The sequence below is a fragment of the Muntiacus reevesi genome, chromosome 9, assembly GCF_963930625.1.
Source record: "Muntiacus reevesi chromosome 9, mMunRee1.1, whole genome shotgun sequence".
NCBI lineage: Eukaryota > Metazoa > Chordata > Mammalia > Artiodactyla > Cervidae > Muntiacus > Muntiacus reevesi.
Window position 1 is genome coordinate 75,162,486 of NC_089257.1, and position 16,707 is coordinate 75,179,192.

General features: G+C 42.5%; 1 protein-coding gene across 1 annotated transcript in view; it reads left to right on the top strand.

The window, feature by feature from the left end:
* Positions 1 to 16,707, top strand: part of PIWIL4 (piwi like RNA-mediated gene silencing 4) — a 55,617-nt gene that overhangs the window by 16,549 nt on the left and 22,361 nt on the right. The window contains exons 6-11 of the mRNA XM_065945402.1: positions 1,418 to 1,498; positions 4,854 to 5,051; positions 6,882 to 6,993; positions 12,314 to 12,437; positions 13,706 to 13,823; positions 14,547 to 14,658. Of these exons, the coding sequence (XP_065801474.1) occupies positions 1,418 to 1,498; positions 4,854 to 5,051; positions 6,882 to 6,993; positions 12,314 to 12,437; positions 13,706 to 13,823; positions 14,547 to 14,658 (745 nt within the window). The remainder of the gene's footprint in view (positions 1 to 1,417; positions 1,499 to 4,853; positions 5,052 to 6,881; positions 6,994 to 12,313; positions 12,438 to 13,705; positions 13,824 to 14,546; positions 14,659 to 16,707) is intronic.

Here is a 16,707-nt window from a genome sequence, read left to right on the forward strand (position 1 = left end):
ATCCATTTTTGCATGTGCCCCCCTGACTATTTTAAGTCAGCTGACATTTGGAAGGTGCTTTGCAGTGACAGAGCTCTTTCTCTGGTGCCAGAGTTTCCTTGATCTTTACTCAATTTCCGTGAGGCAGGTATGATTAAACTCCCCATTTTACAGATAAGGAGGCTGATGCTCAGATGACTTTGGGTAGCCAAAAAGCACACAGTTGGAACCTCTGTTTTCAGATTTGCAACTCTTCCATTTCCCCAGTGCACAGGGCAGCTTCAGATCAGCCATGTGTCATGTTCCAAAAGCAGCCAGAGTTAGTTGCTAAAGAGGCAGCCTTGTCATTTGGTAGCAGTGAGGACACTGAATAGACTCATTAGAAACAAACTCCTCGGAATGTAAATTGGTGCAGATACTATGGAGAACAGTATGAAGGTTCCTTAAAAAAACTAAAAATAGAACTACTGTAAGATTAACTCCTGGTTTATACCTAGTAAGAACTCTAATTCCAAAAGATACGTGCACCTCAGTGTTCATAGCAGCACTGTGTACAATAGCCAAGCCATGGAAGCAACTTAAATGTCCATCAACAGAGGAATGGATAAAGAAGATGTGGTACATATATGCAATGGAATACTATTCAGTCTTAAAAAGAATGAAATAGTGCCATTTGCAGCAATATGGATGGACCTAGAGATGACCATACTCATTGAAGTAAGCCAGAGAAAGACAAATATCATATGATATCACTTCTATGTGGAATTTTAAGAAATGATATCAATGAACTTATTTACAAAACAAAAATAGGCTCACAGACAGAAAATAACCTTATCGTTAGCCAAGGGGATGGGGAGTAAGAGGTAAATTAGGAATTTGGGATTAACATATACACAATATCATATATAAAATAAGGAACTAGGACCTACTGAATAGCACAGGGAACCATATTCAATATCTTGTAATAACCTATAAGGGGAAAGTATCCAAAAAAGAATATACATATAAAACTGAATCACTTTGTTGTACACTAAAACCAGTACAACATTGTAAATTAACTATGCAAAAAGAAAGAAAGAAAAAAGGAAGGAAGTGACCTCCTCATTTCAAAATAAGAACGAGGCCAGAAAACCCTGTGGACATGGCTTTTCTCACCTCAGCCTCCCCAGCCAGAATGTTGCAGTCACAGTCATGTCTGCTAAGGGACACTTCCTTTTACAGTTAAACCCAGAAGTATTTTCAATTGTGTCATTCCCAATATGGAGTGATAGTTCTTGTATATACACTCACATGTATATGCTGTAGCTAAACTTTCAGCATTATAACAATAAGAGTTCTGGACTTTTCTAGTAGTTTTTATTTCAGCATGGGTACAAACTTAGAAGTTTACTGTTATAGACAGATGTTTAACACAGATTTTAAATATATATACTTTCAGGATCTTAAAAAAGTTGTCCATGTACCAGATTGGACGGAACTTCTATAAGCCTTCTGAGCCAGTGGAAATTCCCCAGCACAAGTAGGTTTATTTATATTTTGTTACTCTGTTGTTATAGTGTGAGCAGTATCATTTATGATGCAATATTATACCATTATGCCTCCTATGAGAGACTGTGGTGAAAAAAGTAATGGATTTTTTTAATTTTCAAGTTTTTTAATAGAATGGTGAATGTCAAAAGGTAGCAGTCTGTTTTCTTATATTAGTGTGCTAGATCATTATCATAAATCCTAGAATTCAGAAACTGAGCTTCCTGTGTGTGACAAGTAATAATGAGAGCAGAATAAACTCGATTATGTTATACCTCATAACTGGGGCTCTGTTTTCCGGTTGTCAGAACGTTAACACAGCCAGAGGGGTAGGTAGGAAATCATTGGGTAAGAAGGTGTCAGATGCCCAAGCCAACTAAGCTGCCCTAGTGAATGATAGAACCATTAGGAACACTTGCAGAATCTCTATCCTAAACTAGGAAGCAGAAACTGCAGCGAAGGTGGTCTTGAACTGGTTGTTACTCAGCTTTCCAAAACACATGGTTGAGCAAAAAACAGAGGCAACTAGTGACCCAAAGGGAGAAATACACATGCTCCCTGACTTAGGATGTTTAGACTTAATGACATTTTGACTTTACGATGATGTGAAAGCTATACACCATCAACAGAAACCACACTTGGAATTGTGGATTTGGACCTTTTCCTGGGCTGGCGATACGGAGTATGATCCTATCTGGTGATGATGGTTAGCTGCCACAGCCACAGGGCCCAGGCAGCCACGAGGGCAAATGACTGATACACTCACAACCTTTCTGAACCCATAGAACCATTCTGTTTTTCACTTTCGGTACAGTATTCAGTAAATGACACAAGATATTCAGCACCTGGTTGTAAAATAGGCCTTGTGTTAGATAATTTTGTCCAGTTCAGTTCAGTCACTCAATCGTGTCTGACTCTTTGCGACCCCCATGAATCGCAGCACACCAGGCTTCCCTGTCCATCACAACTCCCAGAGTCCACCAAAACCCATGTCCATTGAGTTGGTGATGCCATCCAACCATCTCATCCTCTGTCGTCCCCTTCTCCTCCTGCCCTCGATCTTTCCCAGCGTCAGGGTCTTTTGACTAATGTAAGTGTTCTGAGCACACCAGGTTGGAGATGCCCTGATGATGTTCGGTAGGTTACTGAAGAAAAGGTTGGGTGTATTAAATGCATTTTTGACTGAGGCTGTTTCAACTTATGATGGGTTTGTGAACATAAAAACCCATTGTCAGTCGAGGAAGATCTGTACATAAAAGACAGAAAATGGATGCAGGGTGTTTGGTTTCTGCTGGGTGGAAGAAAAGGGCAGGGTTTCTGTATGCTGGTTCAATGGGTCAGATTGTTCTGTATAAAGCACCTGATCATTCACCCTGTCACTTATATCTCCACCTGAATTAGAAATTCTCGTGGCTCCAGTGTTGTGACAAGCTGGCGTTGGTGCTGTTACCAACCAGGGTTCTTCGTCTCCTTAATCAATAGAAGTTGCTCAGAGACCAGACAAGAAATTCAGGCAGGGCTTTATCAGGGACCCTGCTGCAACAGGGAGGAACAAGAACAAGTAATAGGTTCCCTTGCTCGCTTACTCACTGAGGGGGGCAGCTGGTTGCTTATGTGGGGTGAAGGTAGGGATCTGTCCAGAGGTCGGGCCAGAGGGTTGGCTTAGTTGGTTTGCCCATCCCTTCTGTGGTGTTGAGGGTAGCAGGCATGCACAGTACCCTGCTTTTGCTCCCAGCTCTTCAGAAGTGACAGTTGGCTTTTTGGTAAATATATATAGTTTTTTGTATCTTGTTGTCCATAATTTGCCTCAACTGTGCATGCATCCAGTTACTTTTAGTCCTTTATAGTTTCTCTGCATTTTGTTGCTTGAGGAGATGTTTGTCCAGGTGCCAGTATTGCGGCAAAAGGCCCCAGATCCCAGCCTCTCAGTGCTGGTGCATATGCTGGTCCTGAGCTGGTGTTTGGGGCTTCCCCAGTGGTTCAGATGGTAAAGAATCTGCCTGCAATGCAGGAGACTGGGGTTTGATCCCTGGGTTGGGAATATCCCCCGGAGAAGGGAATGGTTACTCACTCCAGTACTCTTGCATTAGTTTCACAGTCAATGAAGTCCACAAGAATATCAACTGAAATGATTTCTTAAAAAAATTGTTCTTTCTTGCCAGTTCCTGTAACTTTTTCTAGTTCAAGACTTCAGACTGTGATATTCATAAATGTGGAAAGGAGATGCAGCCACTGCTACAGTTTCTCTTGGGTGTCTGTATGTGACATCACTTAGATTATTTCTGTCTCATTGTGAAGTCTAGTTACTGTCTTCACCACTGAGTCATTGTGCATTTCTGAACCTAGATGTTTGCCTGCTGGGACAGATCCCTCCATAAACACTTCAGTCTTACACTTGTGCTCTCAGCCAGGGGCGAGTCTGCTCCCCAGGGGACATTTGAAAATGTCTGGAGGTATTTTTGGCTGTCACAGCGTGGGAGTTGCTGCTGGCCTCCAGTGGGTAGAGGCCAGGGATATGCTACACATTCTGCAATGCACGGGCTTCCCCGGTGGCTCAGTGGTAAAGAATCTGCCTGTGAAGTAAGAGACGAAAGAGATGAAGGTTTGGATTGAGATGCAAGTTTGGATCAAACCAAGGGATCCTAGGTCGGGAAGATCCTCTCAGGGAGGAAATGGCAACCCACTCTAGTATTCTTGCCTGGAGAATCCCATGGACAGAGGAGCCTGGTGAGCCACAGTCCATGGGGTCACAGAGTCGGACATGACTGAGCACACCACACCACACCACACACACACACACACACATACACACACACACACTCTGCAGTGCCCAGAACAGCCCTTAGCAAAGAATTATCTAGTCCAAATGTCAGTAGTGCCAAGGTTAAGAAATGAAGCTCTATATAAATGTATTTTATTCTAAATATGTGTTTAAAATTTCCCCTTATTTACTTCACTTGTGTCTCAGCTGGTAAAGAATTCACCTGCAATGTGGGAGACCTGGGTTTGATCCCTGGGTTGGGAAGATCCCTTGGAGAAGGGATAAGCTACCCACTCCAGTATTCTGGCCTGGAGAATTCCACATGGGGTTGCAAAGAGTCAGACATGACTGAGCGACTTTCACTTCACTTCACTTCATATGTTTAAAGACACTCCAGCTGGAAATAGCTAAAGTGTTAAGTCAGCTACTGAAAGAAATCAGATTTAAAGAAAAATTGTTTCATAGAATTGAGAGAATTAGAGTATAAAGTTACCATTTTGAAATGTTTATTGTTTTTCTGATATAACATTTAAAACATTTATTTTTTAAAATATTTATTTATTAAAACATTTTTATTTTTTGGAAGATTGTCCCTTTGGCCTGGGTTCGCCATTTCTGTGTCACATTTTGAAAGCAAACTCCTGCTGAGTGCTGATGTGAGTTACAAAATCCTCCGGAATGAGACGGTTCTGGAGTTCATGACGGATCTTTACCACAAAACAAGCGCGTCCTGCTTTACCCAGACGTGTGAGAAACAGCTGATTGGGCTTATTGTCCTGACAAGGTAAAGGCCTGCTGCCTTTTAATAGACTTTCCTCTAGAGATTGCGTTATGTGTGCCACGTAGGAAGAGGGGGAGCTCCGGGCCCTGGCCGGAGCCCAGCTCTGATGAGTCAGTTGTCTGGAGCTGAGGCTCCCTGGAGGGCTGTGCTGGGCGCCCGCCGTCTCTCCTGCTCCTTCCTTACCTCCTCCTGTACCCTCCCCTACCCGCCGTGGTCTGCACTTGGCTGCTCCAGCCCCTCATCCTGGGTCCCCTGCCTCTATTTCTGCCTTTTAGATTTCTGCTCCCACAAAGTCCACTCAGTTGGAATTATTCACTTCTCTCCTCTGTGCTGCTCCGGAAGCCCAGTGCTTATCGTCACCTCTTTAGAGCCCTTTTATTTCTTTTTATTGCATCACGGTGTAACTGAGCGGGACTCTGTGGGGCCTCCCCGGGCAGACCCCTGCCCCGTAGCCTCTGCTTTAGCTCCTCTCTGAAGTACCCACATAGCAGTACCTGATGCTCTTTCCTTCACCGCAGCCTGCTGTCAGGAGGCTGGCTTTACTGTGCTGGGCAAGCCGACCCAGCTTTGGTTCGGTAGCAACAAGACGGAGCATCAGGTTCGCGTCTCATCTTCACTGTGGAGTTTGAGGTCCTTATGGCTGAGGACTTGCAGGCCTCTGACTGTCTGTGTGTAATTTGCCCTCAGTGCATACTGAACTGAATGAAGCGTGGGCAGTTAGGTGGCGTCCTGAGTAACAGAAGCCCACTCTACGTGGCTGCCAGTCCATGGACACCATTTACAGAAGACCCACTTGCCTTCTCCTAGTCTAGGTTGGAATTTCCACTTGAAGTTGTTTTTCTGGGTTGTGGAGCAGAGACGTGGCGCTGGTTGAATTCCACACTGCCCCTTTATCCTCTTGTCATGAGCTCCATGAATTAGCTTATCACATTATTTCGAAGTCATTTGCAAAGTAGCGAGAGCCCAGGAGAAAAGTGACAAGGAGGTTTCTGTCCCACGGCTGGGTTGGCATGAGAGGGTGTTCCAGGCCACATCTTACCTGATGAAGGGGAGAAAGATCTTAAAAAGATCTTAGCTGACCTGCTTTGCAGTTTTGCGCAGGGCCAGCCTTAGATGGAAGATGAAGCAAGCTGCCAGAATGGCATGGTTCATCAGCCTCCTTAGGATGCTTTTTTTTTTTTTATCAGAAAAACTAGCTGGGAGTTAAAAAATTCTGAGTGAAAACAGAAGCCAACAGTAAGTTTTGAAGCCAAACTTCAGCCTTTGACTATTTAAGCATGATTTACCTGAAGCTGCAGTGTCTCCCGGGCACGCTTCAGTGGCTCAGCCAGTAAAAAACCTGCCTGCCAACGTAAGAGATACAGCAGATGCCAGTTTGGTCCCTGGGTTGAGAAGATCCCCTGTAGAAGGAAATGGCAACCCACTCCAGTATTCTTGCCTGGAAAATCCCATGGACTGAGGACCTGGCGGGCTGCAGTTCATGGGGTCACAAAGAGTCAGGACTGAGTGCATGTGCGCACGTGTGTGGACACACACACACACACACACACACACACACACACAGTGTTTCTCAGTGAGAAAAGCAGATGGTGGGCCAGAGATTATTCCTTTGGTTTTGTTGCAATAAAGGGGTCCTCCCATGAATGGAAGAGTTCATCAACGCTCTTCTTGGGTAAGAGCTATCTTTGATTTTAAAGTGACTATTCTTGAGTTATTGTCTTTCATAATATCTGAAATTCTGGTGGATAATACTGTGAATTCAAGTGTAGTGAACTAACTACTTACCTTGTAGCATTTCAGAGAAGAACTGAAAATATTTCTTGCATTTACCAGATACAATAACAAAACCTACCGCATTGATGACATCGACTGGTCAGTGAAGCCCACGCACACCTTCCGGAAGCGGGATGGCACTGAGATCACCTACGTGGATTACTACAAGCAGGTAGCGCTTGTTTCTCCTTTCAGCCTCATCTCCCTCCTGCTTAGCTTGGGGAAGGGCTGTGGCCTGACTCCTCCACCCTGTTTCCTTGGAAGGTTCCGCTCTGCTCACAGTTCATAGTTCCTCAAGTCCTCTACTCCCCGTGCGTGTTTTCACACCCTACTCTCCTCTTCCTTGACACCCATTCACCATCGGCCACTTACTGAACACCCTTTGGTCCTCAGCTCAGCAGTCAACAATTTTTTTAATAAGATTTTCTTTTTTTTTTTGATGTGGACCATTTTTAAAGTCTTTATTGAATTCTGTTCTGTGTTTTGAGTTTTTGGCTCTGAAGCACGTGGCATGTTACCTCTCTGACCAGGGGTCCAACCTGCACTCCCTGCTTTGGCAGGTGAAGTCTTAACCACTGGACTGCCAGGGAAATTCCCCTAGCTGTCAAGGGAGCCCTAGGACTTTCTCCCCCGGGTCCCCTGTCTGTACTTAACTTCTTGCAGTTATCACAGGCAGGTTATGAATGGTCTGACTCTCCCTCTTCAACTTTGAGCTCTTGATTTCTGGACACTCAAGACTAGCATCTAGTAGATGCTCAAACATTTACTGATGAAATCTCCTGCTGACTCTGGGAGCTGGGTTCACAGTGATGACAATTTCCCCATCCCCACTGTCCAACTTCAGTTCCTTTCAGAGGCGCCTTCTGTTTATTTCATATTCAGTCATATTTCTGTTTCCAAAATCTCACCACTGTTTTACAGACAAAAAGAGAAAGCAAATGTGTTGACCTTTCTACAGCTTCAAGAAAAGTGATCTCCTTTTCTTCCTTAGCTAGTTTCTTTAGAAGGTTGTCTAAACGAGCTCCAAGCACCTCTTCCGTTCTTCCTCCAGGAAGCCTCAGCTGTCTGGTATCCGGTTCTGCTGCCATGGAACTAGCTCTCTAAGGTCAAAGTCAGCTGCTGTCCTTATTCTAAGGGGCTTTTGGACGCTGGTGGCTCTGGATGCTAGTGACCACTCCTGGTGGGCTGACCTCCTCTTCTTTGGCCCCTCGGCACATCCCTAGTGGTTTTCCCCTGGGCTTCAGGTGGTTCTTTCTCAGCCTCGTTCAACATTCTCCCCCTTCACTTTCCCCAAACATGAAATGCTATAACTCATCACGGCCCCTTTGCAGAGGATCTTTTCTTCATATTCTGAGATCACTTCTAATATATTTTTGTCTTGCCCTCCTTCCTAAATTACATCCTCCCCATTTTCAGGCTGCATTTGCATGAATATCCTGCAGGCATCTCAAATGAACAAAATTCAAACTGAATTCATTGTCTTTCCCATACGTCTCTCCTTGGGAATTTTGCATCTCAGGAAATCATTTTGTATTCTTCTTCTTCCTCTCCGCCTCATTCAGTTGTCCTTACAGAACACATATGACTTTGGGCATTTGGCAAAGCATTTTGTGCAAAAAGTGTTCTCCATTAGTGTTTATTAGACACAGAGTTTGTTAAACATTTGGGATTTTTCCTGCATGGTTAAATTCATTTTTCTTTAATGTGTTTGAGGACCTGCGACATTCTGAAAAGGGAATCATGATAAAAATCCCACTCACTTTCTTTGTAATGAGTTGTGATTCCCTTCATATCTATTGTAATTAGGGAGAAAAAGAAAGAAAATGGCACCAGTTTCTAGAATGCTTTCCTCTTTGTCCCAGGAAAGGAAGGATAAATTATTATATAGTCTACTCTCAAAGTGGAAGACATCCTTTTTTTCACTTCAGCCATAATGTTTTAATTTTTTCTATTATTTTTTGTTTTTTTAACTTTTTGTTATCTTGGTTTTGCCAGCGTTTGTTTGTAGATTTTTTGATGACCATTCTGACTGGTGTGAGGTCCTACCTCTTTGTAGTTTTGATTTGCATTTCTCTAATAATGAGTGATGCTGAGCATTGTCTTATGTGTTTATTTGCCATCTGTATGTATTCTTTGGAGAAATGTCTATTTAGGTCTTCTGCTCATTTTGGACCGGGCTGTTTGTTTTCTTGATATAGAGCTATGTGAGCTGCTTGTATATTTTGGAGATTATGCTTTTGTCAGTTGAATCGTTTGCAGGTATTTCTCCCATTCTGGGGGTTGTCTTTTAATTTTGTTTATTGATTTCTTTATTGTGCAAAGGTTTGTAAGTTTAATTAGGTCCTATTTGTTCATTTTTATTTCCATTATTCTAGGAGGTGGGTCAAAGAGGATCTTGCTGTGATGTATGTCAAAGAGTGTACTGCCTATATTTTCCTCCAAGAGTTTTCTGGCTTTAGAGTTAAGTCTTTAATCCATTTTGAGTTTATTTTTGTATACAGTGTTAGGGAGTTAGTTTCATTCTTTTACATGTAGCTTTCCAGCTTTCCCAGCACCACTTATTGAAGAGGCTGTCTTTTCTCCATGATATATTCTTGCCTTTGTCAAAGATGAGGTATCCATAGGTGCAGAGGTTTATCTCTGGGCTTTCTACCTTGTTTCACTGGTCTGTATTTCTGTTTCTGTGCCTGTACCATACTGTCTTGATGACTGTAGCTTTGCGTATAATCTGAAGTCAGAAAGGTTGATTCCTCCAGCTCGATTTTTCTTTCTCAAGATCGCTTTGGCTACTTGGGGTCTTTTGTGTTTCCATACAAACTGTGAAATTCTTTGTTCTAGTTCTGTGAAAAATGCCATTGGTAGTTTCATAGGGATTGCATTGAACCTATAGATTACCTTAGGTTGTATGGTCATTTGCACAATACTGATTCTTCCAGTCCAAAAGCCTGGTGTATCTCTCCATCTGTTTGTGTTGTCTTTGGTTTCTTTCATCAGTGTCTTACAGTTTTCTGCACACAGGTCTTTTGTCTCCTTAGGTCCGTTTATTCATGGATATTTTTGTTGTTGTTGTTGTTGTTGTTGTTGTTGTTGTTGTTGTTGCAGTGGTGAATGGGATTGTTTCCTTAATGTCTCTTTCTGGTTTTCCATTGCCAGTGTATAGGAATACAAGTGATGTCTGTGTATTGATTTTATAGCCTGTAATTTTACTGGAAGACATCTTGATATTGACCTTTATACTTCTCTATTTTATCTTATAACGAAAACTATTGCCAAATGCTAAGAAAATTGGGGCATTGGAGACAGTAAAGTCCACCTGATTACACAACATAGTGGGTAAATTCTTAACCATGCTCCAGGTAAATAGTAGAAAACCCTCTTCTTAGACTGTGTCCCAGATTTTCTTGAGCCATTCCCAGAACTTCTAATACTCCTGCATTTTCTTCAAGGTGCTGTCTTGGATTCTGCCTCCTTCATGAAGCCTTCCTTGATTTACCAGCCATAAATTGTTTTCACTACCTTGCTCCCTATTCCTTGTGAGAGGGACCCAGCCCCGAGTGGTGTAACGAGCGGAGGCTCCCAAGTCTTAAGTAATAAATCCTGGTTGTGCTAATTTTCAATTACAGGACCTTGGGAAGTTATTTAATTTCTTAACAATGTTTCCTCATCAATGAAGAAGATGATAATAGCATTTGAGTCACAGTTCCGTTGTTAAGAGCTTCCCAGGTGGCTAAGTGGTGAAAAAAAATCCACCTGCCAATGCAGGAGTCGCAGGTTCGATCCCTGGGTCAGGAAGATCCTCCGGCGAGGGCATGGCAACCCACTATGGTATTCTTGCCTGGAGAATCCCATGGACAGGGGAGCCTGGCGGGCTGAAGTCCATAGAGTTGCAAAGTCAGACAGGACAGAGCATACAAACAGTCACACTCTGTTGTTAAGAGTTAGTGAGGAAAGGGTCTTATTTACCAAAGAGAAATAGACTCACAAACATAGAAAACAAATTTATGGTTATGAAAGGAGAAGTAGGGGTAAAACATATACACATGGGATTAACATATACACTACTACTATTAATATATATGTAGTAGGTAACCAACAAGGACCTACTGTATAGCACAGGGAACTATACTAAATGTTTTTATATTTGGTATTAAAAAACTATACTAAATAACCTATAAGGGAAAAGAATCTGGAAAGAATATCTATCTAAAACTCCATCACTTTGCTGTACAACAACAGGACCTTGTAAATCAATTATAGTTTAATTTAAAAAAACACAGTAGTCATCCATTAGAAAAAGACTAAATGAGGAAAAATATAAGTGCTTAGCGTAGATGTATTATTTGTGCTTCTGGTCTACCTTGCTTTGTAGATAAGGCAGGGACTGTGCCTCTTTTTTATTTGTATTTCCTTCAATCCCTGGAATATAGCAAGCACAAGATGTGAATTAATCAAGTCATGTATAAAAATTCTTTCTACCAATGCTTCTCCAAGCTTTTCAGCCATAGCATTGTGGTAATCACCACTTTAAATTGCTGTTTCCTGAATTGTTTTTTATTTTAATGATTTAAAGTCTTTATTGAATAGAGAACCCCTCACTGCTGGCTTCCTGCATTATAATTATTGATGTCAGCATCATGTGGTCCCCAGGCATTTTGTAAATTACAATTCCAATTGTTCTGTCATCAGTGTTGAGTAAGCTATACTGGTGTTAATGGAAACTTTGCCTTTGGAAGGTAAATGAACTCTTAGCAAGGTAAGAATGTTGAAATTCAAGTTTATGAAGGGAAAGGGAGTGGGGAAGGAACTAATGATTGCTGAGGACTTATTATAAACCAGACACCGTGCTAGTGGTTTACACGGGACATCTCTGGACTCTTGTTCTCCTGATTTCATAGAGGAGGAAAGGTAAGCCCCTTCCCCAGTGTCACGATCCAAGTAGATAGAATATCTGTGGACCAGATTTACATTTGTCAGAGTTCAAAGCGACTTCCCTGTAACATCATACTGTCTTGGAAAGTAAGGACAGTTGTGCTCTTTGGGGAAATCTGAGGTTGACTCAGTATGACCGTTGCCTCCAACTTGTGTTTGATATTTTCATATTGAACACAGGTGCCATAGCCAGTAAGTTGTATATGGTTCAGTTGGCCTCAGTCTTCAGTGGCAGTGCTGCACCTGGAGTCATGGTACTATGGATTTCATCCAGTTTACAACTCTGGATGAAACTCAGAAGAGAGCAGGAAAATGATTGGGGAAAAAAGGTATTGAATTATAAAAGGTAATAATTAAAAATCATGAAGCTGATCCTGAGATGTAAGAGATAGGTCCCACGAAGGAAGTAGAAATGAGTAGATTACCATGGAGATTAGTGGGGACTTTTTCCCCCTTCTATTGAGAAGATTTTCTTATCTATTCATTTGTTGCTTATAAGCAAGGATGCTCATTGTATTGTGTTCCCACATTAACTTTTCCCTCCTTAATCTTGCATTCTGTAGCAATATGATATTACCTTATCTGACCTGAACCAGCCAGTGCTTGTTAGTCTGTTGAAAAACAAGAAAAATGACAACTCTGAGACTCTGATGGCCCACCTGATTCCCGAGCTCTGCTTTCTAACGGGTAATGTTTGTGTTTTATTCTCTCTCAAGTTCTTGATCACAGACTCATGACACGTTGCAGTGGGCAAAACCTCCTTAAGTTAGATGAGTGCCAGAGCTCTAATTTAACCCAGGAAGGATGACTCAGGTAATTTATTTGATCACAGAGGAAGTGGGCGGGTAGAGCACCCTTTGGAAATTGGTCAGCACCGTGAGTGTTATCTATTTCCTTTATCTCATGTATTCCATTTGTTACTTTGACGTTAAATTGGTTGCCAGATGTTTTCCTAAAACCAAACTATTTCCCCCATTTTTTGAACTTCACTGGGCTAGGTGTTGCTAGTGGTAAAGAACTTGCCTGCCAGTGCGGGAGATGTAAGACACCCGGGTTCAGTCCCTGGATCAGGAAGATCCCCTGGAGGAGGACATGGCGGCCCACTCCAGTATTCATGTTTGGAGAGTCCCATGGACAGAGGACCCTGGAAGGCTTTGGTCCCTGGGGTCGCAAAGAGTTGAACACGACTAAAGCGACTTAGCACGCATGTAGGCTAAGAAATCGTGTGATTTAATTTTCTTCCAGTGTATTCTTTGAGAGGTGCCAAAATACTCTTTATTTTCTTTTTGCATGAGCTCCAGAAGGTAATCTTCACTCTACACTAGAACTAGCTAAGATTCTTTTAATCATGTTCATCTGATTACTAGGGTCAGACTAAGACGGGAGGACTTTCTACATTTTACGCTTATGATGTTTGAATGAGTTTGATGTGCATGTGTTTATTCTGCAATTAGAGAAGTTAATAAAGATACCATCCTTGCAGAGAGGGATGAATGTTCTTAGTGATACTCTGGCATTTCACATCTGCATAGTCCTCTTGGTGGCCTCTAGCCACATGTGGTCACTGAGCACTTGACGCATGACTAGTGCAACTGAGGGACTGGATGGAGCTGTAAGTATAAAAATACAGACTAGATGTCTAAGATGTAGTGTGAAGAAAAGAGAAACTATCTCATGAACTCATTTTTTATATTGGTTATATGTTGAAATGATAATATTTTGGACATATTGAGTTAAATAATATATACTGTTTGAATAATTGCATCTGTTTCCTTCTGGCTCTTTTTAAATGTGACCACTAGAAAAAATTTTAAATGAAAATATGACTTGCATTGCTGTCAGATGGTGAGTCTGGTTCAGTTTAAGTTCAGAGTTTTATTGCTCTGTGCCTGAGATGGGCTGGATTGCATTGAGGACTGTTCATTTTTCACTTTGTTTTCGTTCACAATGTATAGGGATGCCTGGCCAGGCGACGTCTGATTTCCAGCTGATGAAGGCTGTGGCTGAAGAAACTCGTCTCAATCCTTTGGTAAGGCAGCAGCACCTGGCCAGGCTTGCAGATGACTTCCAGAGGTATGGGGACATCTCCACATCCAGATGGTCTACAAAATCTCTTTACTGATGTTTGTTATCAGGAATAATATGTCACCTATACTGAGCACCTAGCATGTGCCAGGCAGGGTGGTGGCACTGTCTGTGTATTGTCATATTTAACCTTTACGTCACCCCTATGAAATAGCTAGGTTAGTCCTACATTTTGTCAATAAGGAAACCATGACTTTAAAAGATTTCAGAGTTTGCTCAAGGTCCATGTTATTCAGTGTTAGAATTTGGATTTGAAGCCTGAGCTGTTTGGCTCAGGGGCTTTTTCAGTGACTCAGTAGTAAAGAACCCACCTGCAATGCAGGAGATGCAGGAGACTCAGGTTCAATCCCTGGGTCTGGAAGATCCCCTGGAGGATGGCATGGCAACCCAGTATTCTTGCCTGGAGAATGTTATGGACAGAGGATCCTGGCAGGCTGTAGTCAATAGGGTCACAGAGTCGGACGTGACACATGCACACACTGTTTGGCTCAATGGCCACGCTGGGAGCCTTTCCATCCCTTTGAGTCGCACATGGGTCCTCAGTCCTCCTATACTTCCTTTGAGCAGAGAAAAAATGGTGAGTAGAAATAGAATTGAGGAGCCCTAAAAAAGTCAGTCTCTGAATAATTAACATTATAATTTTATCTCTAATGATTAACATTTTTAGATAGTAAGCATTTTTAATGATTTAAGACTCAACTCTATCAACAGAAACAAGGATGCTCGTTTTGAACTGGAGACCTGGGGGCTGCATTTTGGATGCCAGTTGTCTCTGACTGGCCGCATTGCACCTGCAGAAAAACTAATAATGCAAGACGACGTGGTAAGTTCTGTGATTTTATTTTCATTAAAAAGTATTTTCTTCAATGTGTGTCAGTTTGATCATAAGTCAGAGTGAGCTTATAATATAATGTTCATTTGGTTTCTCCATGGCCTCTTCCCAGGTGGTACCGGTAGTATAGAACGCGCCTGCCAGTGCAGGAGACGTTAAGAGATGTGGGTTCCGTCCCTGGGTCAGGAAGATCCCCTGGAGGAGGGCATGGCAACCCACTCCAATATTCTTGCCTGGAGAATTCCATGGACAAAAGAGCCTGGCAGTCTACAGTCCATAGGGTCGCAAAGTACTGGACATGACTGAACTGACTTAGCACAATTTATTTCCCCGCCTAAACCCCAAGGGCCCTGTATTTTCCTTTTTAATCCGGGTGTACGAGGATTTAGTGGCACCCAGCAGAATTAGGTTAGTGTGATTGGTGTCACATTTACAGATGCATTAGAAGACTTCCCTGGTTGTCCAGTGGTTAAAGAATCCATCTGCCAGTGCAGGGGACACAGGTTCGATCACTGGTCCAGGGAGATTCCACATGCCACGGGGCAACTAAGCCCACGTACTGCAATTGCAGAAGCCCATGGGCTGTGGAGCCAGTTCTCTGCAACAAGAGAAGCTGCCTCAATGAGAAGCCTCCACACTGCAACCAAGAGTAGACACCGCTTGTCACCACGAGAGAAAATCCGCACACAGCAGTGAAAACCCAGTGCAGTCCAAAATAAATAAACAAAAGATGTGTTAGAAAATGGTGCTTCATGCCACTGCAGTCAAAACATGTAGCCTATTATTGGGTGGTGGTGTACTCTTACATCGCTTAAAAAAATTTGTGGTACCTGAAAACATTGTTTTAACTGGTAGAGGTTAATTCTGGTAGACTGTGTTTCATGATACCATAGTTCTTTCTTTTCCCCAGAATAGAATGCTGCTCAGTTGGAATAAACATGAAAAAATTCTCCCAGAGCTCACCCCAGCCATAGCAGTTAGGCAGAGAGGCATTCAGAAACCTGGAGAGACAAATCATTGCCTGTCTGGGATTTCCACTGAAAAAAAATGAACCAATTTTATGTGAAAACTGTACATTCTCTCCTCTCCCCGCTCTGTTTTGCCCATTTTTAAAGCCAGTTACATTTCATTTCATTTTTAAAAGTACTCTTTTTGCCCTTATTTGATGCAGGTAAGTCAGCATGTTGAAATTAATGATTGAGCAGCAAATGATTTTTTTTTTTTTTTTGGCAGGATGGGGATTCTTTTTTTTCATTATTGCTTTTTGATGATCTATTCAAATAACCAAAATCCTTGTTGGAGAAGCTAAGGAAAAACTACTTTAAACACAAAATGTTGTCAAGTCCTAAAATATACACCCTTGTTAAGATCTTGGTCAGGAGTCAGTGAAAAGAGGCTCGGTTTTAGTTCCACACGGGATGTGAGATGTGACATATTTTAAATGGTCTCTTTCACCATCTCTAGGTAAAGTCACACTTGTTAGAGTTTTGTTTGCATATTTTTGCCCAGAATCAGATCTCCATAGCAGTACTGAGTGCTCAGTTGTGTCCAGCTCTTTGCAGCCCCATGGACTGTAGCCTTCCTGTCTCCTCTGTTCATGGGATTTCCCAGGCAACAACACTGAAGTGGGTTGCCATTTCCTCCTCCAGAGGATCCTCCTACTCCAGGGATCAAACCCGCATCTCTTCCATCATTTGCTTTGGCAGGTAGATTCTTTATGACTAGCACCACCTTGGAATCCCCTTCCATCGGAAAAGTGGCACTAAAGTGGAGAACCCGCCCCCTAGGTTAGGGGTAGGTTAGAAGTGGCTGTGTCAGTGACTTCTCAGCTGATCCTGTGTTTTTGAAACTGGGTTTGAGAAACTGGGGCTTCCCTGATAGCTCAGTTAGTAAAGAATCCACCTGCAATGCAATTGATCTGGAGACCCCAGATCAATTCCTGGGTCGCAAAGATCCCCTGGAGAAGGGATAAATCACTCACTCTAATATTCTTGGGCTTCCCTTGTGGCTCAGCTGGTAAAGAATCTGCCCACAATGCGG